The sequence below is a fragment of the Salmo salar genome, chromosome ssa01, assembly GCF_905237065.1.
Source record: "Salmo salar chromosome ssa01, Ssal_v3.1, whole genome shotgun sequence".
NCBI lineage: Eukaryota > Metazoa > Chordata > Actinopteri > Salmoniformes > Salmonidae > Salmo > Salmo salar.
In genome coordinates, this window is record NC_059442.1 from 24306328 (window position 1) to 24332301 (window position 25974).

Sequence of the window (25974 nt, forward strand, 5' to 3'; positions counted from 1 at the left end):
AATATATTCGGCTCTATTTACTCTCCGATTTGAAAATGCAAATTAGCATCAAAGTATACATGATGCAAAATTACAAATCCCTGCAAGCTCCTGCATGCCATCTCTGGCTGACACATTTGCTTACAGGTATTGAGTCAATTTAAAACTTGCACAAGACAGTTTACAGAATTGTCCATTTAAAGAAACTTAGCCGATTTATTTATTAATACATTTAGCTAACATTAGATAGTTAATCTGGAGATTTTTTTTACCTTTGCCTTGATTCGGCAGTCTCGTCCAGAGCATCGTGGCATTTGTTCTTTATGAATGCCACATTAGCAGCTAATTAGCATTTAATTTTTGTGGGTAAAACAGGCAAATATATTAATAAAAGTCAGCTTGTCCTAGAGTGATTTACAGGGTTATCAGATAGTCACACCAGGGGAATCCTACACAAAACACAGCCTTTATTTTAAGTGTTCCTAAAATACCCTATGCTATAGAGGAAATTAAATAGTGGGAAAATGAGTGGAACCATTTCCCTGTTTGACCGCAAGTGGTCAATTAAGTCTATTTGAAAGGGGGGTCATCTAAATATTTCCTTACATTTTTTTTTACAGGTAACATATCACATCTTCTGTTTGGAATGGGGTATGTTTCATGAAGATTATCAAGCAAACATCTGCTCCTCGCCTGATTGGTTAAAGTCAGCAGTGGCCGCATCACTTTTTCATTAAAATTGAGCAGAGCTGAACTTTTTAAACCCCGCTCTGCTCGCAGCGGTCTTGCCGCCCATGTTCCCACAATCCTCCGCACGTTTCTCCGCGTGCAATCATTGAAAATGAATGTATCCAACGTCAAACCAAGGACACCAGTGTACCAAATTCAGTGTGGAACTCAGAGCTCAAACGGCTACTCGCGCAGTTTCAAGATTCAGTGAGGAGAATAGAAACATCAAAGGCTTTTAAACATTTATCGATTTAAAACGATATGGCAAAAGGAGAGGGCGCGGAGCAATATGCCTCGGCAAGTCTATTACCAACAAAACCAATAAGTCAAGATGGAATCAAAATTGCCAAGGTAAGTACGATAATTTTAGTGCTATTCATTTGTAGCATAATAAATTATCTTAATTTAGACTATAGATATCAGCAAATTATTATTTGACCAACAATCTATTAATTTGCATCACATGGAGGGATATGGGTAGTCTATATTGTAGCCATAGGCGTTATTATAATAGAGTTTCCAACGCACACAAATTTACTAAAATATTTTAACAATGAAACAGTATACAATTGAGGCGGGTTTGATATAGCTACGCTATTAACAGCGAAACTAACGGTTTTCCCAATCAGACCGTTGTCTTAATTGGCAGAAAGGCATGCGATGCCATTATAGGCTATTGAAATTACTTTTATTTCAGTCCCGTTTCAATCCCCAAATAGCCTTCATGGGATAGACATTAACAATGAGTGGCTTTTAATGGTCTAACTGTGGCTAAACCATATATTACATGATTGGACATCATCACACCAATTATTCTCGAGCTTCATCGATGGGGCTTGATTTTCACCACGCTAGACCATCTGTCTTGGTGCAGCTGTTCAGAAAAAAAATAACTTTACCGGTTTTAAAGGGACATGCTTTCATTAAACCCGTATTTTAGCTATGAAGGGGATTTTGTCTGAAGAATAATGTTTCCAATGTCGGCTGATGTAGACAAACGGTCATATCCCTCCATGTGGCTCAGTTGGTAGAGCATAGCGCTTGCAACGCCAGGGTTGTGGATTCGATTCCCACGGGGGACCTGTACGACAATGTAAGCACTCACTACTGTAAGTCTCTATGGATAAAGCGTCTGCTAAATGACGTAAAAGAAAAAACAGAGACACAATGCATATAATAACAACCACATAAGTCTGTTTACTGACATGACGTCAGTAATATACTGGATGTCTCTATGGGGCTAACTGATGTGCTGTCATACAGACAAAATGCCTGGATTTTGTTGTACCAGGTTTATTCCCAGTGTGTAGTGTTTTGTTTTGGCCATAATGCAGGACTTGCTTCTTCAGGTTGAACCTTCTGGTCAGTCCCAGGTCTGCCTGAGGAGCTGATGTGTGTGTCACCTCAACACCATTTTAGAGGTGTCACTGTTATATGGGATTTTCCATACAATTTGTCCTACACATGATGTCTTTAGGCCACATTCCTGAAGGCAATATGGGACATAATTCCTGTTCTATGGGGGTATATTTCACCAGGGAAGTACCATGAATAGGTCAAAGGAGCATGTAAAAGCAGGTGTCTGCTCTCAATACTGACAGAACGCATGGTGTCAGACTGGCTAGATGCTCTTTACATTGATTGGCTGTTGGACTGGGTGTATTTACTCATTGACCAGCAGGATGTGTTTGTGATGGGAAGGATGGGGGATGGGGGTGTGTGCACTCCTGACTGTCTGCTGACTGTTGGTGGCCTCAGCTCAGGCCACTGATGGAATCTCGGAATGCCTGATCATCCCATAGCCAGAGCCAATCACTGCCTCCGGCACCAGGCAGCGTTGTACAGTGAGGAGCGTTGGCCAATCTTGGGCTCACAATGAGACATGTTGTTTTACAAGCCGCTGTTGGGCCAGAAGTCTCTGAAATAAACCGGACACTCAAAGGGCCAAGTGGGTGAGATTGGCCAGATGTGTATTTACCTCGACTGAGCAATCAAGACCCATTTCAATGATCAAATCCACTTCCTGTACAGTTAGATCCTGCACAGAGAAATTCTACATGATCAAAGAAGTGATGCTCATATACCCAAGTGACGCCTCCAACATTTTGTCAGTTTTTAATACAAAGGCCAAGTTGGATATAGACCTACAAAGATCCTGTATCACAACAGCTAAACTGTGCATCATTAGCAACCCATAAAAATCCAATGCTTTCACAATATTCAGATTTTCTTTTTAAATCTGTGTTTAGTCTATAACAAAACCTTGTGTACTATTGTCATGCTATGTGCGTCTTCTTCTCTCCCTATTTTCCAGCGGAGGGACAACAACGGCCGACTGTCAATGTGCAGTAAGTTGTGCTATGCCATCGGAGGGGCTCCCTACCAGATCACAGGCAGCGCGCTGGGCTTCTTTCTCCAGATCTACCTGCTGGATGTGGCCCAGGTGAGTGAGATGGGATTCAGATGGAACCAATGACATAACAAAGTCACCATCAGACCAACTCCTTGAATGCCATACTCCTTGAAATTTGCAGTTGTCTAAACATGCTCAAAACATATTTTGTTTTACCCTTTAGTGTGTGTACTTTACTGTATTTATACTTGAAAAGCTTCTCAACAGGAAAAGTTCAGAAGTCACTGGAAGATGACTTTAAGGGCAAGGCCAAAGATCTGGTATCATTTTAACAGACTTTGGCATGAGTCATCTAGTGAAGCAAATTCATTCTGACTCCCACTGCTTTGCTTTGTCACTCAATTAGCAAGTGATAGACTGTACACTGTGCTCACTGTAGTGCTCTCACTGAATACAACTCATTCAACCAGTGAGCTAATGAGCTCATTGGAATGGACTTAAACACCACATTGTTCAGATGGTAATGTTGCCAATGTGGCCTGGCCATGTATCATTTCTTAACATGACCTTGGAAACTTTTCAAATATTTTCTTAGTCATCTTGTTGCTAAGATGCAATCCAACTGAGTTATGCCTCTGTTTTATTTCTGTTTCAATAGCCACTCTTTGTTCTGTGAGGAGAGGTGATGGCTGATGTCTGTGATTGTAGTGGTCTGACAGACAATAACTCAAATTATTTATATTCTACCCCCCCACACACCTTATTTATCTCCCTTTATCTTTGTCTCTCCATAGCTGGACCCATTCTATGCCTCTATCATCTTGTTTGTGGGCCGGGCCTGGGATGCAGTGACAGACCCAACGGTGGGCTTCCTGGTTAGTCGGAGCAGATGGACCAGGTGTGGCCGGATGATGCCCTGGTAGGTGCCGCTGCCTCGGTCACCCAGTGGACATATTACAGTAGGCAGGAATGAAAGAGGAGAGGAAATTAGATTTTTTTTATGCAAAACCTCTCCTCACGACTAGAGGGAAAACAGTAGTTGTAATTGAAATATGGGCGGTAATCGTGACAACGACACTGAAGTGGAACAGTTTGAATAGAGAGATCAGGCTGTCACTGAATCGCAGTGATATGCCTAATTTGCTCTCTATTTTACATCCGTCGCTACCAACTCTATTACTCTATCTTTTTGTCCGTCTTAGGTTGTTGTAGCTTTTACCTTCTCATCTGGGTGCAAACCAGGACAGACTGGAACAAGGCTGTCTTATTTAGCTCCAGAGGACCTCATTTAGTTCTGGAATGCCCAGGTGCTTTTCGCTTTGTTCTGTGCTGGCACTGGAAGTTTCCACCAAAGGCTCTGAGTACTTTGAAGCCTGGGCCCATAGAAATTGATTTCTAATTCTTTGCTTGTGCCCCAGATGCCTTAAGCGAGACTAAGCCTAGTGGTGGGTGACATACAGTACCAGTCAAAAGTTTGGACACACCTACTCATTCAAGGTTTTTCTCTATTTTTACTATTTTCTATATTGTAGAATAATAGTGAAGACATCAAAACTATGAAATAACACATATGGAATCATGTAGTAACTAAAAAAGTGTTAAACAAATCAAAATATATTTGATCTTTTAGATTCTTCAACAGTCTTGAAGGAGTTCCCACATATGCTGAGCACTTGTTGGCTGCTTTTCTTTCACTCTGCGGTCCAACTCATCCCAAACCATCTCAATTGGGTTGAGGTTGGGTGATTGTGGAGGCCAGGTCATCTAATGCAGCACTCCATCACTCTCCTTCTTGGTCAAATAGCCCTTACACAGCCTGGAGGTGTGTTGGGTCATTGTCCTGTTGAAAAACAAATGATCGTTCCACTAAGCGCAAACCAGATGGGATGGTGTATCGCTGCAGAATGCTGTGGTAGCCATGCTGGTTAAGTGTGCCTTGAATTCTAAATATATCACTGACAGTGTCACCAGAAAAGCACCATCACACCTCCTCCTCCATGATTCACGGTGGGAACCACACACGCAGAGATCATCCGTTCACCTACTCTGCTTCTCACAAAGACACGGCGGTTAGAACCAAAAATCTCAAATTTGGACTCATCAGACCAAAGGACAGATTTCCACCAGTCTAATGTCCATTGCTTGTGTTTCTTGGCTCAAGCAAGTCTCTTCTTCTTATTGGTGTCCTTTAGTAGTAGTTTCTTTGCAGCAATCTGATTCACGCAGTCTCCTCTGAACAGTTGATTTTGAGATGTGTCTGTTACTTGAACTCTGTGAAGCATTTATTTGGGCTGCAATTTCTGAGGCTGGTAACTCTAATGAACTTACCGTCTGCAGCAGAGGTCATTCTGGGTCTTCCTTTCCTGTGGTGGTCCTCATGAGAGCCAGTTTTGTCATAGCACTTGATGGTTTTAGCGATTGCACTTGAAGAAACTTTCAAAGTTCTTGAAATATTCCACATTGACTGACCTTCATCTCTTAAAGTAATGATGGACTGTCGTTTCTCTTTGCTTATTTGAGCTGTTGTTACCATAATATGGACTTGGTCTTTTACCAAATAGGGCCATCTTCTGTATACCACCCCTACCTTGACTCAACACAACTGACTGGCTCAAACCCATTAAGATGGAAAGCAATTCCACAAATTAACTTTTAAGAAGGCACACCTGTTAATTTCACATACTCTGATGCAAAGAGACAGTGCCCTTTTGTGGTTGCAATTCATATTTGGCATGATACTGTGACTTGCTAGGAATGGCATCGATAAAGGAGGTTTATTAATGGTGGTAACAACTGGATTTGCTTGATATCTTAAGACCCTGGGCATGTGACCTACAATAGGCTGCCTGTGTGCCTGAGCTGCAAGTGTAGAGGGAGAAAACCGGCTTCACCCTCTCTGATTGGTCCAGCCCTCAACACACCACTAGATTTAGGCCAATGGGTGTGTGTGTGTGTGTGAGATGGCAGTTGGGGAGGGGGCTGGCTGATTCAGAGAGAGGTTACCGCAGGTCAAGTAGAAGTGAGATTATTGGCTGAATGTCAATGAGGTCATTGTTAGGAGGTTTTTGGTCTGTATAAACCACCACAAATCCCCCAGCGAATTCATATCAGAGCCTGAACACAGACAAGGAGATGCATCACTTAACTAAACCTTGACTAAAGCTATTTTCCCCTTCTGAATGCCCCTGCCTTTTTAATTAGCGCTATTAGTGGAATATGTTTTTCCCAGAATTGTATTCCCGAGTCATAGACAGCCTGTGGAATTCTAGACCTCTCCAGAATGTGAATATTGATGTCATACACAGTGAAAATAGACAGCCTTCCTTTTACTTCCATGTGGCCGCCTGCCAGACAGATGGATAGCTGAGTGATTCATTTATCAGATTGGATGTCACAAAAATAACATAAGAAGGATCATTGTTGTAATAGAGAACACAGTGTTCTCTTAATGGACTATGATAAGTACTTTAATAGTCTCTCTCTCTCTCTCTCTCCCTGAAGTGTTAGGAGCTTGAAGAAGCACAGTAATGTTTCTCACAGACAGGTGGTGATCCAGTCTGTTTGCAAAATAAAACCTTGAGCCTTTTCCTCTTGTCCCGCCTACGTTGTTGTGTAGCTAGGGTGTCACGTCAAGGAAGGTCATTGGTGTGGGGCTGCCATCGTGCTCTTGCTGTGAGCTTTGTGTATTCAACCATAGTGACAGTGTACAAAACACAGACAATCTAGGAGATATCTGACCTCTATTTCCAGTCAGATCAGCCTATTGACTCTTATTAACCCCATTCAGTCAGCCCATGTACACTAAGGAAGCAGACAGAGGGTGCTTATATGGGGTTTCCCCAGTTCAGTGGATGTTGGCTACAGAGGATTGCCACTCCCATTGACTGGCCATGCGTGAGTGGGGTCGACATGTGTCGTGTAACATAAACAAACACGCATTTTCAGTTCAATGAGATGATAGTCCCCCTGGGGACTGTAGGCTCAAACACAGAGGACTGATGGAAAGAAACATGACTTATTAGAAAGAGATTGTTGTACAGTATTAATGCTGTTGTAGTAATTAAAACACTTGGCAAATGAGCATGTAATGTTATAGTGACTGCTGTTCTCAACTGTGTATTTTGCTGAGATCAGTGAGGGGCTGAGACGAACACCCACTGCCCTGCTGGCATAGAAATGTCTTAGTCAGTAGATACTTGTCTCCAAAATACCATTCCAGCAATGCCCCAACGTCTATTTCTTGAGTTGCCTTGTCTTCTGGAAACCCAGTAGTGGATCCATAGTTCTCTATGGTTGTTCTGCTACTCTAGCTGGAATGGATTGGTCTGCTGGTGAGGTGTATTGTGTGATTGTGGCTGTATAGTGGGGTGAGGCAGGGTCAGTATGGCGCCACCATAAGTACAGCCCACCACAGTCTCCCAGGTGGCACAGCGCACAGAGAAAGGCCACACTGAGCCCATTCTCCACACACAGCCCCAAACAACAGATGATTAAGGGATTATTCACAAATACCTGCTTTCAATGCAAAGAAAGAAAGAAAAAGGGAGTGTGGATGTAAGAAAATGAGAGAGGGGGTTCAAGTTAGTTACTTTACAGAGTTTAAAAATCTCAACCCTGTGCAGATGATGTAAGTTAGTGACCCAAACCCTGCTACCACTACTGCCATCGCTACCAAGTGTCACACAGGTGTCACTAATTTACGTCATCTGGCTGGGACTCATGGAAATCATCATTGTGAGAAGAAATATTAACTTCTTCAATTCTGTAGTAAATTGTGTTTGTATAATATTTCACTATAATTTTCCAGTCACAGAGATGAAATAGACCTACTCAAACACCCACGCATTTTAAATGCTCATCCATCATTACATTGTATTGATACTCTCCTGTTTTTCCCTCAGGATCCTCATCTCCACTCCGTTTGCGGTACTCACCTACTTCCTGATCTGGTATGTCCCTCCGGTGGAGCAGGGGAAGGTCCTGTGGTACCTGGTCTTCTACTGCCTCTTCCAGTCTCTGCAGACGGTCAGTCTCGCCTCTACACAGTCTCTTGTTTTATTGATAAGAAGGGGCACATGTTACAATACATTGTTACTCAATCCCCATTGATTGTTACTGTAATGTGGTTTCATGGTTATTGTGCCAGCAATGCTGTTGTTTTTTTTTCTTCTGTGTGCAGTGCTTCCATGTGCCGTACTCAGCGCTCACCATGTTCATCAGCATGGACCAGAAAGAGAGGGACTCTGCCACTGCCTACCGTATGTCAACCTAGACATCTTTACGGTTATGTAGCATCTCATGTAGTTGTAATGTGAGGTCTTCATTCTGCTCTTTCTCACTCTCCCCATCCCACTCTCTTGTTCAGGTATGACAGTGGAGGTGCTGGGAACAGTGGTTGGCACAGCAATCCAGGGGCAGATTGTGGGCAGAGCGATCGCCCCCTGTCTCCCAGGTGACCTGGATGTACTTGACAACGGTAACTCCACACTGCTGGGGTCAGACTTCAACATCACCCACATCTCCCTGGATGAAACGGTGAGTGGGGGACCCTAGGGATGTCATGTTGTATAACATGGCATAACACTGTTATAGTACCGTTAGAAGTGGAATGTGCCCCTACCCCTGCTCCTCCTGTCCCCCTAACAGAAACAAGCCTACCTCATCGCCTCAGCAGTCATCTGTACCATGTACGTTCTCTGTGCTGCAGTCCTGTTCCTGGGAGTCAGAGAGCAGGAAGGTGGGAATTGATTAACTGATTTTATTTTCCATTTTTTCTCTTAACAGAATATCTTTACAATGACGTATTCCAAACATTGTTTTTTCTCATATTTAGAGTATGAAAGATTTCTGTTTGTTATCCACAGGCAAAATTTTCCACTTTCTCTCAACCCGCAAATGTTCCAAGAATTATTTTGTTATAAGTAACTAGGAGAGGGCCATATTTTGGCAGTGCCATGGATGAGGGATAAGAAAGAATATCAGATAAGTCTTCTTCAGTTGATGTTTGGCACAGTGCACCTAATCAGTTCGATTTAATCGCCATCTTTGTTTTGGTCCTAGAGTGTGGGCGTCTGAAGACAGAACCCATGTCGTTCTTTGAGGGCGTGAGGATGGTGATGGGATATGGGCCGTATGTCAAACTGGTCATGGGATTCCTCTTCACCTCGCTGGCTTTCATGGTGAGTCACTCTCATAGATGGGCTACAGTTAAATGCACACATAAACAACCAAACAAACCATTCTTTATGACTAGCTATAGGGTGTGTAACCCTGATGTTTAGTTTTCTGTATGTATATTAGACCTACTTCCTGTGCATTCAGTGTTTGAGGTGTATTGTATTGCTCTCTTCCTGGCAGCTCCTGGAGGGGAACTTTGCCCTGTTCATCACCTACACCCTGGGCTTTAGAAATGACTTCCAGAACATTCTGCTGGTCATTATGGTGAGTGTAGTCTATTATTCTCTGAGAAAATCAACCCCCCCACTAAAGGCATAACACACATTCTGTACATTAAGACTGAAAGGTCACCTTGTGGGGTAGAGTAATGTCTATGTGTCCGTGGTGTTTTCGGGACCGTTTCTGTTTTTTCTTCATGCAAGGAGACGTGTTGCCATGGGGATGAAAGGGCACATTTTCGGGGTTAGAGGTGTTGTTGTGGCCCCTGGGAACCTGTCCCCCTCTCACACACTCCATCGGTGAGAGAAAGGAGCACAGAGGGGCCTTTGTTGCCCAGGCAATATGTCAGCACCACCATGGGAACCCTCGCTTTTCTATTCTGCACCGTCGCCTTTATCTGCCTGAGTAGGATCTAGAGCTGCCCTGCCCTGGCCTGGCCTGGCCTGGCTATTGGAGCAGGAGATGTCACAAGATCTGTTTGTGTTTTAGCCAAATCCTCAAACTGCCATACTTGCAAGGCAAGGTCCTTAGATGCTGCTGGTTTTGGTCAGCACTGATGAATTGTTTGATATTTCCCATAGTGCTAGTTGCTCAGCCACTCGCTAATCCTTGTGTGATCATTTGACACACCGGTTGACCACACCTCTATTAGAGTTCAAGGGTCATGTACCCCCAGCAGGGTTAAATAAAGGGCCCTTTCACATTGTCCTTCTCCCATGACCTTTTAGCCCATCGGTCAGTCTGACCTATTCTGTTCCCACATTGCGCAGAGAAGTATTTCTATTCATTTTTATGGAACTTGTTTAAAAGTTAAATATCTTAATGCTCTTCTTTGGTGTTTTATTTCTAGCTCTCTGGGACTTTGTCCATTCCATTCTGGCAGTGGTTCCTGATCCGATTCGGGAAGAAGACTGCCGTCTACATTGGCATCACGGTGAGCAGTGTGTGTTGGTGTGGAGTTTCATCTCAAAGGTGCTGTGTTATGGAACTCTCTCTCATGCCTCATCTCATGTCTATCCTATGCGTTTCTCTCTGTAGTGGGCAGTGCCCTTCATGATCCTGATCGTCTGCATAGAAAGCAGTCTGATTGTGGCCTATGTGGTCTCTGTGGCAGCAGGAGTCAGTGTGGCTGCAGCGTTCCTCCTCCCTTGGTAAGCAGACTACTGAATGTACCTCAGCACACCCACCTATAGATTATCTATCTCCAGTGTCTCTTTACTTATATCCAGTCTGTGGTGCGGCTTTTGTTTGGTATCCATTCACATCTTTCCCTGTTTCTCAGGTCAATGCTTCCAGATGTGGTGGATGATTTCAAAGTGAAGAATCCAGACTCTAGTGGCCACGAGGCCATTTTCTACTCCTTCTATGTGTTCTTCACCAAGTTTGCCTCAGGAATATCCCTCGGCATCTCCACCCTCAGTCTAGAGTGAGTGAGTTTTTCTCTCTTGCAGGTATTGTACATGATAAACTGATGTTGTAAAAACTTAGCATGTTGACAATTTAATGAGCTTAGTTTGAAATCGAATTGTATTTTACACCTTCTCCTCGAACATCTCATTCCAAAATTATGGGCATAATTTTTATTTATATATATATATATATATATATATATATACTGCTCAAAAAAATAAAGGGAACACTTAAACAACACAATGTAACTCCAAGTCAATCACACTTCTGTGAAATCAAACTGTCCACTTTGGAAGCAACACTGATTGATAATACATTTCAAATGCTGTTGTGCAAATGGAATAGACAACAGGTGGAAATTATAGGCAATTAGCAAGACACCCCCAATAAAGGAGTGGTTCTGCAGGTGGGGACCACAGACCACTTCTCAGTTCCTATGCTTCCTGGTTGATGTTTTGGTCACTTTTGAATGCTGGCGGTGCTTTCACTCTAGTGGTAGCATGAGACGGAGTCTACAACCCACACAAGTGGCTCAGGAAGTGCAGCTCATCCAGGATGGCACATCAATGCGAGCTGTGGCAAGAATGTTTGCTGTGTCTGTCAGCGTAGTGTCCAGAGCATGGAGGCGCTACCAGGAGACAGGCCAGTACATCAGGAGACGTGGAGGAAGCCGTAGGAGGGCAACAACCCAGCAGCAGGACCGCTACCTCCGCCTTTGTGCAAGGAGGAGCAGGAGAAGCACTGCCAGAGCCCTGCAAAATGACCTCCAGCAGGCCACAAATGTGCATGTGTCTGCTCAAACGGTCAGAAACAGACTCCATGAGGGTGGTATGAGGGCCCGACATCCACAGGTGGGGGTTGAGCTTACAGCCCAACACCGTGCAGGACGTTTGGCATTTGCCAGAGAACACCAAGATTGGCAAATTCGCCACTGGCGCCCTGTCCTCTTCACAGATGAAAGCAGGTTCACACTGAGCACGTGACAGACGTGGCGGAGTCTGGAGGCGCCGTGGAGAACGTTCTGCTGCCTGCAACATCCTCCAGCATGACCGGTTTGGCGGTTGGTCAGTCATGGTGTGGGGTGGCATTTCTTTGGGGGGCCGCACAGCCCTCCATGTGCTCGCCAGAGGTAGCCTGACTGCCATTAGGTACCGAGATGAGATCCTCAGACCCCTTGTGAGACCATATGCTGGTGCGGTTGGCCCTGGGATCCTCATAATGCAAGACAATGCTAGACCTCATGTGGCTGGAGTGTGTCAGCAGTTCCTGCAAGAGGAAGGCATTGATGCTATGGACTGGCCCGCCCGTTCCCCAGACCTGAATCCAATTGAGCACATCTGGGACATCATGTCTCGCTCCATCCACCAACGCCACGTTGCACCACAGACTGTCCAGGAGTTGGCGGATGCTTTAGTCCAGGTCTGGGAGGAGATCCCTCAGGAGACCATCTGCCACCTCATCAGGAGCATGCCCAGGCGTTGTAGGGAGGTCATACAGGCACGTGGAGGCCACACACACTACTGAGCCTCATTTTGACTTGTTTTAAGGACATTACATCAAAGTTGGATCAGCCTGTAGTGTGGTTTTCCACTTTAATTTTGAGTGTGACTCCAAATCCAGACCTCCATGGGTTGATAAATTAGATTTCCATTGATTATTTTTGTGTGATTTTGTTGTCAGCACATTCAACTATGTAAAGGAAAAAGTATTTAATAAGATTATTTCTTTCATTCAGATCTAGGATGTGTTGTTTAAGTGTTCCCTTTATTTTTTTTGCAGTATATATATATATATATATATGTGTATATATTTATATATGTATATGTACGTGTGTGTGTGTATGTGTGTATATATATATATATATAAACTTCAGGAATTGTGAAAAACTGAGTTTAAATGTATTTGGCTCAGGTGTATGTAAACTTCCGACATACACATACATATATATATATATATATATATATATATATACACACACACACACAGTTGAAGTCATAAGTTTACATACACCTGAGCCAAATACATTTAAACATACATTTTTATATATACATATACATATATATAAATGTATATGTATATATAAAAATGTATGTTTAAATGTATTTGGCTCAGGTGTATGTAAACTTATGACTTCAACTGTGTGTGTGTGTGTATATATATATATATATATGTATGTGTATGTCGGAAGTTTACATACACCTGAGCCAAATACATTTAAACTCAGTTTTTCACAATTCCTGAAGTTTAATCCTAGTAACAATTCCCTGTTTTAGGTCAGTTAGGATTACCACTTTGTTTTAAGAATGTGAAATGTCAGAATAATAGTAGAGAGAGTGATTGATTTATTTCTTTCATCACATTCCCAGTGGGTCAGAAGTTGACATACACTCAATTCGTATTTGGTAGCATTGCCTTTAAATTGTTTAACTTGTGTCAAACGTTTTAGGTAGCCTTCCATAAGCTTCCAACAATAAGTTGGGTGAATTTTGGCCCATTCCTCCTGACAGAGCTGGTGTAACTGAGTCAGGTTTGTAGGCCTCCTTGCTCGCACACACTTTTTCAGATCTCCCCACACATTTTCTATAGGATTGAGGTCAGGGCTTTGTAATGGCCACTCCAGTACCTTGACTTTGTTGTCCTTAAGCCATTTTGCGACAACTTTGGAAGTATGCTTGGGGTCATTGTCCATTTGGAAGAACCATTTGCGACCAAGCTTTAACTTCCTGACTGATGTCTTGGGATGTTGCTTCAATATATCCACATATTTTCCTGCCTCATGATTCCATCTATTTTGTGAAGTGCACCACTCCCTCCTGCAGCAAAGCACCCCCACAACATGATGTTGCTTCATGGTTGGGATGGCGTTCTTCGGCTTGCAAGCCTCCCCCTTTTTCCTCCAAACATAACAATGGTCATTATGGCCAAACAGTTCTATTTTTGTTTCATCAGACCAGAGGACATTTCTCCAAAAAGTTTGATCTTTGTCCCCATGTGCAGTTGCAAACTGTAGTCTGGCTTTTTTAACCTCTCTGGGACATGTGGGACGCTACGCGGTACACACTATTCAACAGCCAGTGAAATAGCAGGGCGGCAAATTCAAAACAACAAAAATCTCATAATTCAAATTTCTGAAACATACAACTATTATATCCCATTTTAAAGATACACTTCTCATTAATCCAACCACATTGTCCGATTTCAAAAAGGCTTTACGGCGAAAGCATAACATTAGATTATGTTAGGACAGCGCCTAAACAAGAAAAACCACACAGCCATTTTCCAAGCATGGAGAGGCATCACAAAAAACAGAAATACAGCTAAAATTAATCACTAACCTTTGATGATCTTCATCAGATGACGCTTTAGTATATCAGAAAAGGCTTCATACTCTAACGGTATGCCATCAAGCCCTGGGGTTTTTCCAGACTGAAAGGATTTAACCTCTTACATCTAGATGTTCCGCTAGCGGAACACCGCTCCAATATCCAATGATAGGGCGTGGCGCGAATTACAAACTCCTCAAAAATCCAAAAACTTCAATTTTTCAAACATATGACTATTTTACACCATTTTAAAGACAAGACTCTCCTTTATTTAACCACATTGTCCGATTTCAAAAAGGCTTTACAACGAAAGCAAAACATTAGATTATGTCAGGAGAGTACCCAGCCAGAAATAATCACACACCCATTTTTCAAGCTAGCATATAATGTCACAAAACCCAAAACCACAGCTAAATGCAGCACTAACCTTTGATGATCTTCATCAGATGACACTCCTAGGACATTATGTTATACAATAAATACATGCATGTTTTGTTCAATCAAGTTCATATTTATATCAAAAACCAGCTTTTTACATTAGCATGTGATGTTCAGAACTAGCATACCCACCGCAAACTTCCGGTGAATTTACTAAATTACTCACGATAAACGTTCACAAAAAACATAACAATTATTTAAAGAATTATAGATACAGAACTCCTCTATGCAATCGCTATGTCCGATTTTAAAATAGCTTTTCGGTGAAAGCACATTTTGCAATATTCTGACTAGATAGCCCAGCCATCACGGGCTAGCTATTTAGACACCCACCAAGTTTAGCCCTCACCAAAGTCAGATTTACTATAAGAAAAATGTGATTACCTTTGCTGTTCTTCGTCAGAATGCACTCCCAGGACTTCTACTTCAATAACAAATGTTGGTTTGGTTCAAAATAATCCATAGTTATGTTCAAATATCCTCTGTTTTGTTCGTGCGTTCAAGACACTATCCGAAGGGTAAAGAAGGGTGACGCGCCCGACGCGTTTCGTGACAAAAAAATTCTAAATATTCCATTACCGTACTTCGAAGCATGTCAACCGCTGTTTAAAATCAATTTTTATGCCATTTTTTCTCGTAAAAAAGCGATAATATTCCGACCGGGAAACCCTGTTTTAGTTCAAAGAAAATAAAAACATGGGGTCGCCTCGTGCACGCGCCTCAGTCTCATTGTACTCATTGTGATCGACCACTTACCAAAGGCGCTAATGTTTTTCAGCCAGGGGCTCCAAAGACATCATTCAGCTTTTTCCCGCCTTCTGAGAGCCTATGGGAGCCGTAGGAAGTGTCACGTTACAGCAGAGATCCTCAGTTTTCAATAAAGAGAGTCGAGAAGCCCAAGAAATTGTCAGACAGGCCACTTCCTGTAAGGAATCTTCTCAGGTTTTTGCCTGCCATATGAGTTCTGTTATACTCACAGACACCATTCAAACAGTTTTAGAAACTTTAGGGTGTTTTCTATCCAAAGCCAATAATTATATGCATATTCTAGTTTCTGGGCAGTAGTAATAACCAGATTAAATCGGGTACGTTTTTTATCCGGCCGTGAAAATACTGCCCCCTATCCTAAACAGGTTAATAGCCTCAATGATCTGCCTCTGTAATTTAACCTTCGCACTGATCTTTCTGTACATTTTTGTAATTTTCCATTTTTTGTATTATTTGGAAAGAATTCCTTACAGTAATCTTCATTCAGTGGGAGAGGATGAGATGGAAAAGAGAACATCTGCTTAAAATATTTAGCTTCCTCTTTTAAAATATAATTCGGAGAATCATAGATGACTCCGTCTTCAGTAACGAGTTTCTGAAAATTTATTTTTGTTAGCGTTCCTGTGTTGATTAATTTTGTGCATTTTTCTCCATATTCCATCCAGTTTGCTTTATTTTTGTAATAGATTGCATTAGATCGTTCTTGAATAAGTTCCTCAAGTTCTTTTTTGTTTTTCCTCTTTTTATCTCTTTAGTATCATTTTTATTGCTATCTAACTGCATTAGTTCATGTATTTCCCATGTTAGTCTTGTCTCTTTAGCCAGAAACTGCTTTTTTATTATTGATGAATATTGAATTGAATGACCTCTGAAAGTACATTTAAGGTATCCCAACAATAAGTGGATTTGCTGTTCCTATATTATACTGGAAAAATTCAGTAATAGATTATTTTGTCTTAGTTAAAAATAAGTTGTCGTCCAGTAAACTTTGATTCAATTTCCAATATACCCGTCCACGTAGAAATTCTATAAGAGCAATGCGAAGGCCAATTAGATGATGATCTGATCGCATTATGTCTCCTATTAAAACTTTTTTAACCTTTGATGCAAGAGAGAAAGAGACCAGAAAGTAGTCAAGACGACTAGCTTAGGTCTCCTCCATGTATATCTCACTAGGTCGGGTTTTTTAGTCTCCAAATATATATTATTTCTAATGTGTCCATAATATTTGTGATTTCCTTAAGGGCACGGTGATGATAGTTTGTAGAGTGATTTTCCTTTACGGTCCATTGAGGTACTTAACACTGTTATAGTCTCCTACCATAATGATTTGATCATTTGTTGCCTGTAAGTTCAATACATTGGTATAAATATTTTCTAAGAAGTATGGATCATCCTGATTTGGACCATATAGATTAATGAGCCAAATCTCTTTTTCGTCCACATTCATATTCAAAAAGATCCACCTTCCTTGCGAATCATTCCTAACTATTTGCACATTCAGATCGAAATTTTTGTTCATTAATATCATCACACCCTTTGAGTTCCCTTTTCCCTTTTCCACGCTTCATCTAAGGATGTAGAGTGAGTTTCCTGTAAACAGTATATGTTATATTCCTTTTCTTTTAGCCACTTAAAGACTGATCTTTTTTAATAATCTGCTAAACTGTTACACTTATAATTGGCTATACTTATTTCAGCCCTTACCATAACTAGATACTATTCTCAGTCTAAATTGATCAAAATTGGTGCTTGTAAAGTTACTGCCATCAGAGGTATTATGACGGTCAAAATTAGAGCTTTCAAATGTCTGATATTTAGAATTTAAAAAATAGGTTCTCGCAATATATGTTTTATTCCCTAGCCTGTGAGCCAATGCCACAGATGTTAGAAAATTGAGCCAAGATATTATGTGTGTAGTAAATCTGAGTAAGTTGATGTGTATGATATTGGATGTGATTTAGTGAGTGTGTACGATGTCTGTATAAGACTACGTGTGATGTCCAAATAAATAACCCCGCCAATTTGCATGGTTGAATGTCTGTGTGTAACATCTAGTCCGTATAACCTTAATATTCATGATGATAATTGTAATCCATATCGTATTACCATCATAGTTGAATCATAATTACCTTTAACATCCTTGAAAAACACCTCCCAGCATTTCCATAGCAATTGACATTTCACACAGTCTTGAGAGAGACCTTGCATTACTATAGAGACGGCTTCACTGCAGTAAAAATGTATCCCGTACAATATGTTATTATTACCCAATGTCCCTATTCTGATATCTTCCCCTTGCTTGTTGTAAATGTATATGTGTGTAGACAAAGACAGAAAAGAGACAAACATGAAACATATTAAATTATAGAACAGTTCTCGACAATAGAGAGGGAGAGAAGAGAGCGGGATCAATTGTGTAAGTGAACATGTAATTGAGTACTTGTGTGTTCATATCCACTTCATAGTGTCCAGATATTTGTACAGTTCCCATTCTTTTTTTCGTAACCTGAAATCCCTGTAGAATTAAGTACAGCCATGGTGTTATGGAGCTGTCTCGGAATAGCTGTCCATCTATAAAGAGTTTGTCCACGTGGTCCCGTGTGGCTCAGTTGGTAGAGCATGGTGTTTGCAACGCCAGGGTTGTGGGTTTGATTCCCATGGGGGACCAGTACGGAGAAAAAATTTATGAAATGTATGCATTCACTACTGTAAGTTGCTCTGGATAAGAGTGTCTGCTGAATGACTAAAATGTAAATGTCCACAATGAGAGAGGCACGCGTACCCCTCTGTACAGGATACAGTCTCTTGCAACGTTCGTTTATCTCCTGTGGAAATTGGACATTGAGACCGAATTTGGTCCCTTTGAGCTCCCTTCCCCTGCTTTTGATCAGTTCCTTTTGTTGGTAGTGTTCAAATTTTGCGATGATCGGTCGGGGACTCTTGGTCTTGTCGCTCCGAGCTCCAAGTCTGTTTACACGGTGGAAAGCCACCTTGTTTAGTCTCTAGAGGAAGTTTCAAGGCGGATTGCATGAATTCTCTGATCACGCCCTCTGGATTATTGGATGCGTCCTCAGGAATCCCAGAAAATATTAGATTATCACACATGCTACGACTTTGTATGTCTAGCAGAAACTCCTTCATCACTCTGTTTTTCCTGAGTAGACATTCCATGTTGGAATCGTGGATTTTTACCTTGGCTGTGAGTGCCTTGTTCTCTCCTTGGAGCATGATAATTTCACTCTGGCTAAACTCAACTCCCCCTCAGCCCTGCTACCTCCTCACACAACTTTTCCAGTGTTGCATGGATTCCAGCCAGAGCACTAGCCTCTACTTCAACGGTAAGTAAATCGTCTGTGTCTGGTTCGAGTTCTTTTGTGAGGTAGTCAGCTCTTTCCATGATGGAGTATGTTGTTCCTCCATAGTGTAAAGCTGTTGGTACTTGTCGATTTCCCTCAGGATCTCCTTAGTATCCAGGTTGGCTCTTTACTGCAACCAGTTGTTTTTCAAAAGTTTTTAACAATGCGTCTTTCCTACGACAACGACGACAGGTGTCTGTAGTACAGCCACCTAGCACTGTTGTTTGGTTAGCGGTGTTTCCAAGCTGTTAAAAGCTAAACATGTTGCGGAATCCACGCAAAAACAAGTTTGGTATTCTTATTTAATTAATAGCGGTTTTGTTTTAATCCAAAATAACAAAGTAGGTGTTTTCCAGCATACAGTGTTCATCTGCCCCTCTCTCTAATATGGAGTTGGTCCTCCCTTTGCTGCTATAACAGCCTCCACTCTTCTGGGAAGGCTTTCCACTAGATATTGGAACATTGCTGAGGGGACTTGCTTCCATTCAGCCACAAGAACATTAGTGAGGTCGGGCACTGATGTTGGGCGATTAGGCCTGGCTTGCAGTCGGCGTTCCAATTCATCTCAAAAGTATTTGATTGGTCAGGGCTCTGTGCAGGCAAGTCAAGTTCTTCCATACCGAACTCGACAAACCATTTCTGTATGGACCTCACTTTGCACACAGGGGCATTGTTATGCTGAAATAGGAAAGGGCCTTCCCCAAACTGTTGCCACAAAGTTGGAAGCACAGAATTGTCTAGAATTGCATTGTATGCGGTAGCGTTAAGATTTCCCTTCACTGGAACTAAGGGGCCTAGCCCAAACCAGCCCCAGACCATTATTCCTCCTCCACCAAACTTTACAGTTAGCACAGCATTCGGGCAGGTAGAGTTTTCCTTGCATCCGCTAAAACCAGATTCGGCCACGGACTGCCAGATGGTGAAGATGGCGCCAATGGATTGGGCTGCCATGCTTCTAGCTCCTTAGGAAACTTTGCAGTATTTTGTTTTTTTTATGTGCTATTTCTTACATTATTAGCCCAGGAAATGTTTTATGTTATTACAGCCTGGAAGAACTTTTGGATATCAGAGCGGCAGTAACTCACAAGCATTACGACCAGGAATACAACTTTTCCGAAATCGGATACTTTATTCGTACCCCCCAGGGCAGTTGAACTGATTCCAGAGGCTGTTCCAAAACACCGCCGGTGGAAAAGAGGTACTCGGAGTGGACTTATAGTACAACTCAGGAGGCACGCACACCACCCACCGCTTCAGAGTATATTACTCGCTAATGTTCAGTCTCTGGATAATAAAGTTAATGAGCTCCGGGAAGGATTTCCTTTCCTAGAGACATCAGGGTTTGTCACATACTCTTTTTCTCGGAAACATGGCTCTCTCGGGATATACTGTCTGAGTCCGGTCAGCCAGCTAGGTTCTCAGTTCATTACGCAGACAAGAATAAATATCTCTCCGGGAAGAATTAGGGCGGGGGTGTATGTTTCATGATTAACTACTCACTGTGTAATTGTAACAACATACAGGAACTCAAGTCCATTTGTTCACCCGACGTAGAATACCTCACAATCAAATGCTGACCGTATTATCTCCCAAGAGAATTATCATTGGTTATAGTCACAGCCGTGTATATTCCCCCTCAAGCCAATACCACAACGGCCCTCAAAGAACTTCACTGGACTTTATGCAAACTGGAAAATGCATATCCTGTGGCCGCATTTATTGTATCTGGGGATTTTAACAAAGCAAATTTGAGAAAAACATTACCGAAGTTCTATCAACACATTGACTGTAGTACTCGCGCTGCTAAAACACTTGACCACTGCTACTCCAACTTCTGGGATGCCTTCAAGGCCCTCCCCTGCCCTCCGTTCGGGAAATCTGATCACGACCTCATTTTGCTCCTCCTGTGCTAAGGACTATTCAACGCTGGTCTGACCAATCGGAATCCACGCTTCAAGATTGTTTTGATCACGCGGACTGGGATATGTTCCAGGTAGTCTCCGAGAACAACAGAGGAATACGGTGACTGAGTTTATCAGGAAGTGTATAGGAGATGTTGTATCCACTGTGACTATTAAAACCTACCCTAACCAGAAACTGTGGATAGATGGCAACATTCGCGCAAAACTGAAAGCGGCAAGGTGACTAGGAATATGGCTGAATACAAACAGTGTAGTTATTCCTCCGTAAGGCAATCAAACAGGCAAAAGGTGAGTATGGAGACGCAATTCAACGGCTCAGACACGAGACGTATGTGGCAGAGTCTGCAGACAATCAGACTACAAAGGGAAAGCCAGCCACGTTGCGGACACTGACGTGCTTCCGGACAAGCTAAACACCTTCACCCGCTTTGAGGATAACACTGTGCCACTAACATGGCCCGCTACCAAGGACTGTGGGCTCTCCTTCTCCGTGGCCGGAGTGAATAAGACATTTAAGCATGTTAACCCTCGCAGGGCTGCCGGCCCAGAGGGTGGTGCAGTCTGCCCAACACATCACCGGGGGCAAACTACCTGCCCTCCAGGGCACCTACAGCACCCGATGTCACAAAGGCCAAAAATATAATCAAGAACAACAACCACCTGAGCCACTGCCTGTTCACCCTGCTATCATGCAGAAGGCAGGGTCAGTACAGGTGCATCAAAGCTGGGACAGAGAGACTAGAAAAACAGCTTCTATTTCAAGCCATCAGATTGTTAAATAGCCATCACTAGCACATTAGAGGCTGCTGCCCCATATACATAGACTTGAAATCACTGGCCACTTTAATAAATGGAACACTAATAACTTTAATAATGTTTAGATATTTTGCGTTACTCATCTTGTATGTATGTACTGTATTGTATCCTATTCTACTGTATCTTAGTCTATGCCTCTCTGACATTGCTCGTCCAAATATTTGTATTCTTAATTCCATTCCTTTACTTTAGATTGTGTGTATTACTGCACTGTTGGAGCTACACCCGCAATAACATCTGCTAAACACGTGTATGGGACAAATAAAATTTGATTTGAAGCGTGATTCATCACTCCAGAGAACCCGTTTCCACTGCTGAAGAGTCTAATGGCGGCGAGCTTTACACCACTCCAGACAACGCTTGGCATTGTGCATAGTGATCTTAGGCTTGTGTGCGGCTGTTCGGCCATGGAAACACATTCATGAAGCTCCAGACGAACAGTTCTTGTGCTGACGTTGCTTCCAGAGGCTGTTTGGAACTCTGTAGTGAGTGTTGCAACTGAGGACAGACGATTTTTACGCTCTTCAGCACTCGGCGGTCTGTGAGCTTGTGTGGCCTACCACTTCTCGCCTGAGCCGTTGTTGATCCTAGACGTTTCCACTTCACAATAACAGCACTTACGGTTGATTGGGGAAGCTCTAGCAGGGCAGAAATTTGACGAGCTGACTTGTTGGAAAGGTGGCATGACCTTGCCACGTTGAAAGTCACTGAGCTCTTCAGTAAGGCCATTCTACTGCCAATGTTTGTCTATGGAGATTGTATGGCTGTGTCCTCGATTTTATACACCAGTCAGCGACGGGTGTGGCTGAAATAGCCAAATCCAATAATTTGAAGGGGTGTACACATACTTTTGTGTGTATTTTTTATGAAAGGGCCTAAATTCTACAGTATGATAACTGTGTTTTTAAAGATTACCTAGCTTAATTTTCTCGATTCACTGGCGTAGTCATGTGGTGAAAAATAACACAATTCATAATCAAACAAACTCCACCTTTTTTATGTTATTTTTATTTTCTTCTCTCCCTGGAAATGTTTTTGCAGCTTTGCCGGCTATGTGACCAGAGGCTGCTCGCAACCTGACGCAGTGAATTTAACCCTGAAGGTGCTGGTCTCTCCTGCTCCTGTTGTTCTGATATTCCTGGGTCTGTTTATATTCAAGACCTACCCCATCGATGAGGAGAGGAGGCAAGGCAACCGGAAACTACTGCAGGAGATGCGGTGAGTCAGACTTAACACGCACACACGATTAGGGCTGATTGGGGCTATCTAAGCCAGACACTCATTGTAATAGAACGGGGTTCATGCAGGACCCAAGCTATTTCCTCCTAAGTTAAGTAACCGAGTGCACTGGGGAGCTAAGAGATCCAGTGACCAATCTCTTCACAGGGGGACACTAAACTTAGTTCCGTTCTGGCATCTTTCTCTATACTTCAGCTAAATGCAAAGGACACACTTTAATCCTTAGCCGCTCTGCGATGAATAAGGACCCTCTTAAACAAGCTAAGTCCTTTGTTTCTAACGCTTGGCTGTGTTCCCATTCTGAAACAGGGAGAGCGATCAGGATTCCGAGACAGAGTCCACAGAGCTTGGGAGCGTTGTATAGGAGCCCCGGGAGAGAAGGGCGACCAACCAAAAGGCCACCGCTGTCCGCATGTTTGCATTGGCAGGCTGGAGTGATGAGGCCACCGGGGAGGCTCGACAGAGTTTGTGAGTTTTGGGTTTAGCTGGACTAACGGAGGAGAAATCACAGACCAGACTACTGCTACATGAACACAATGGCCCTCGTCTCCACAGGATTCCACAGGTTACAGAGACCCCTAGTGGACATTCTGAGTCATCGCTCTGTAGAGTACCTACTGTACTGTACTATGTATGTGATTTGTGGTACTGGTTTATCTGTTTTGTTTGTTTACATGACAAACATTCATTTGGGATTGTTAATCATGCATTTACCCATCAAATTCAAGATTTTTTTATGAGATGTTTGTCTACCTGAACCAAGGATTTTAGGTCAAAGGATTCTCTGCACTAAAACAAGACTTTCCAATCAGCAGGATGGTCCTCATAGAGGGAAGATTTCATCATTCATTTTTTGGGGCATATCAGTAACTGCACTATATGGTCATTTACAACAACAAAAAATAAATAAACTAATTTCAAGAGGATAGTACTCCTCTTTAGGGATGTGGAGAGCACATAACTTACAATCTTATCCACTGGAATTATATTTGTCTCATGGGGAAAATAAAAAAGGAACCTTGTAAAAGAAAATCAAACCTTAATGAACTCATTAACATTGCCAATAATGTGTCTGTATTTCAGACTTACTATAGCTAGGCTAGCTGAAATCCACCTTATAATTACTGGCTTAACAGCGCGTCTTGTATAGTTGTACTTTGTAAACCTTGTAGTCGCAATGAGATTTTCTGAACAAGTTTTAACTAAATTCTATTTGGTCAAAGTTGTTTCTCCCCCACAATACTAAGACTTTCCTTAAAAAGCAGTCTTTCTTGGTGAGTCCAAAGGCTAGTGGGGAGACTAATAACTTATCTCACGCCAAACTTAATGTTTGATGCCTTCAACTGTATGTACATCTTAGAGGCCATCTTGGCCCAAAGCACCGAATTTTCACTATTTAAAACTAGTTATGTTTTGATGAAAGCACACAGTACTAATTTGGTAATAATCATTGCAGATAATCAAAGTATATATACACTCATCTCAATATGGATGTGTACATTTTGTGTGTGTACACAAAGTATATGACTAAACCCCCACACACGTTGTATGACCATCAGAATGATCAGCTGACTGTCAACACATGATAGGCTTCATTTGTTTCCCATATTATTTAGAAGTATTTTCTGAAGATAATGTGTCAGTTGAGGTTGTGTCCTGATCTTATGCTGTGTGCAATGTGACCAACAATCAGTTTTATGTCTGTATTCTTGTATGAATCTTTTTGATCAGACCAAAGCCAAGTTTTCTATTTATCAGACAAATCAAAATTCAGAACTCAAATGTTTTTTTTTACTCTTCAATGTCTCAAGTGCTATAATATTGAACAACCTTGACAAATCCTAAGCAGTATCTAGATATCTAAAAACAGAGTATTTTCTTTGGGTTGTAGCCTACAATGGGTACATAACCTCTTAGATGTAAAATCCCCTATTTAGGTGACCTGTGTGGTTCTGGGACATTTTCGCTTCTAAATTGATCTGTGGACACCGTAGATCGAAATGGCTTGCATTGAGCGATGGCCCTTGTTCCCAGGGACACAGTAGCCTGTGCAACATAGGATGTGAAATCTGAAACCACTTGAAGCTGGGATGTCCCTCCTACCATTTCATTCGCTCTTCTGAGTGTCCAACTCCTGCCTGAACCCTACATCACAACCACTGACAAAGCACATACCTGCCATCCTTACATCGTAGTGCAGCAGGAGACAGTGGTTTCATCACTATAGCACATTCAGAGATCGATTTATAGCCATTCATCTAAAATAATTCATAGATTTTAAACACACTGTCATAGATGGACAAGATTAATATGAGATGAAAGGCGCTTTCCTAATGAGTTCAGGAAGTCAAGCTCTGTGTGATCACAGCTGTGGGGGTAGAGAGACCTTTAGAAAATATGCACAGTTTCTCACACTAAACATACAAATATGTATTTTACAGTTATAAGGAAGATGATATCTTAGTTATTGGTTTTATAATTTGATTATACTGTATAAAGCATATGTCATTTCAAGCTTTATTCATATGGTTTTGTTGAATAGTAAATGTCATAAAATTGCATATTTTCAGCAAAAAATTACTTGCGCTTGTGTCCTCAAAGTGACTACACCTCAGTATTTTTTATTATTTTTTTAATTACCAGAAAGTTGAGATTTAAACATTTTCTTGGAGTATGCAGCATTACCAGTTGTTTATTGTCCTTGCATGATGAATAATTACTTTTGGGGATTATGTAGATTACATTTTAGATTACATTTTAGATTACATTAAGAGGTTTTTAAGAGCTTTCTCCATGGTGCTCCTCACTCCAGTATGGTGCTGTTTTGGTGTACATGTTTTGTGTATATATTGTATGTAAATTGTAAATATGTTTGAAACTGGATAAAGTTTACAGCACTGACAGCTGCTAAAAAATATGTACATTAATAAAATGACATTGGTGTAACTCATGAATCATTTCTAACAGTTTGAAATGTAAAGACTCAGTAATTCTTGGGAAAATATTTTCAGACATACTGTCACTGGTCCTGACAGAACAATGTTTGCCTTTCTGCAAAAGTTGAAACGCATCCTCTTCTAGGATGGGGACAAGACATGCCAATATTTCAGACGTTCCTTTCTTCTCAGCTAATTGCACTGAATTAACTCTAAAAGGGCTGACCCCGCATCCAATACCTAAAAGATGCATCCTTCCTTCCAATAATCACTGACCTCACATGACTGGGTTGGTTTAATGGAACT

General features: G+C 41.9%; 1 protein-coding gene across 1 annotated transcript; it reads left to right on the plus strand.

Annotated features, from left to right (window-relative positions):
• The first annotated feature begins 703 nt into the window (after positions 1 to 703).
• On the plus strand, positions 704 to 25678 carry LOC106580785 (sodium-dependent lysophosphatidylcholine symporter 1-B). Its single transcript, XM_014162237.2, has 14 exons — positions 704 to 1059; positions 3023 to 3151; positions 3856 to 3980; positions 7963 to 8086; positions 8241 to 8319; positions 8427 to 8596; positions 8708 to 8798; positions 9122 to 9240; positions 9419 to 9502; positions 10308 to 10391; positions 10496 to 10608; positions 10740 to 10883; positions 22535 to 22711; positions 23042 to 25678. The coding sequence occupies exons 1-14, from the start codon at positions 970 to 972 to the stop codon at positions 23094 to 23096; spliced, it is 1584 nt and encodes a 527-aa protein (XP_014017712.1). The 5' UTR covers positions 704 to 969; the 3' UTR covers positions 23097 to 25678.
• The last annotated feature ends 296 nt before the right edge of the window (positions 25679 to 25974 follow it).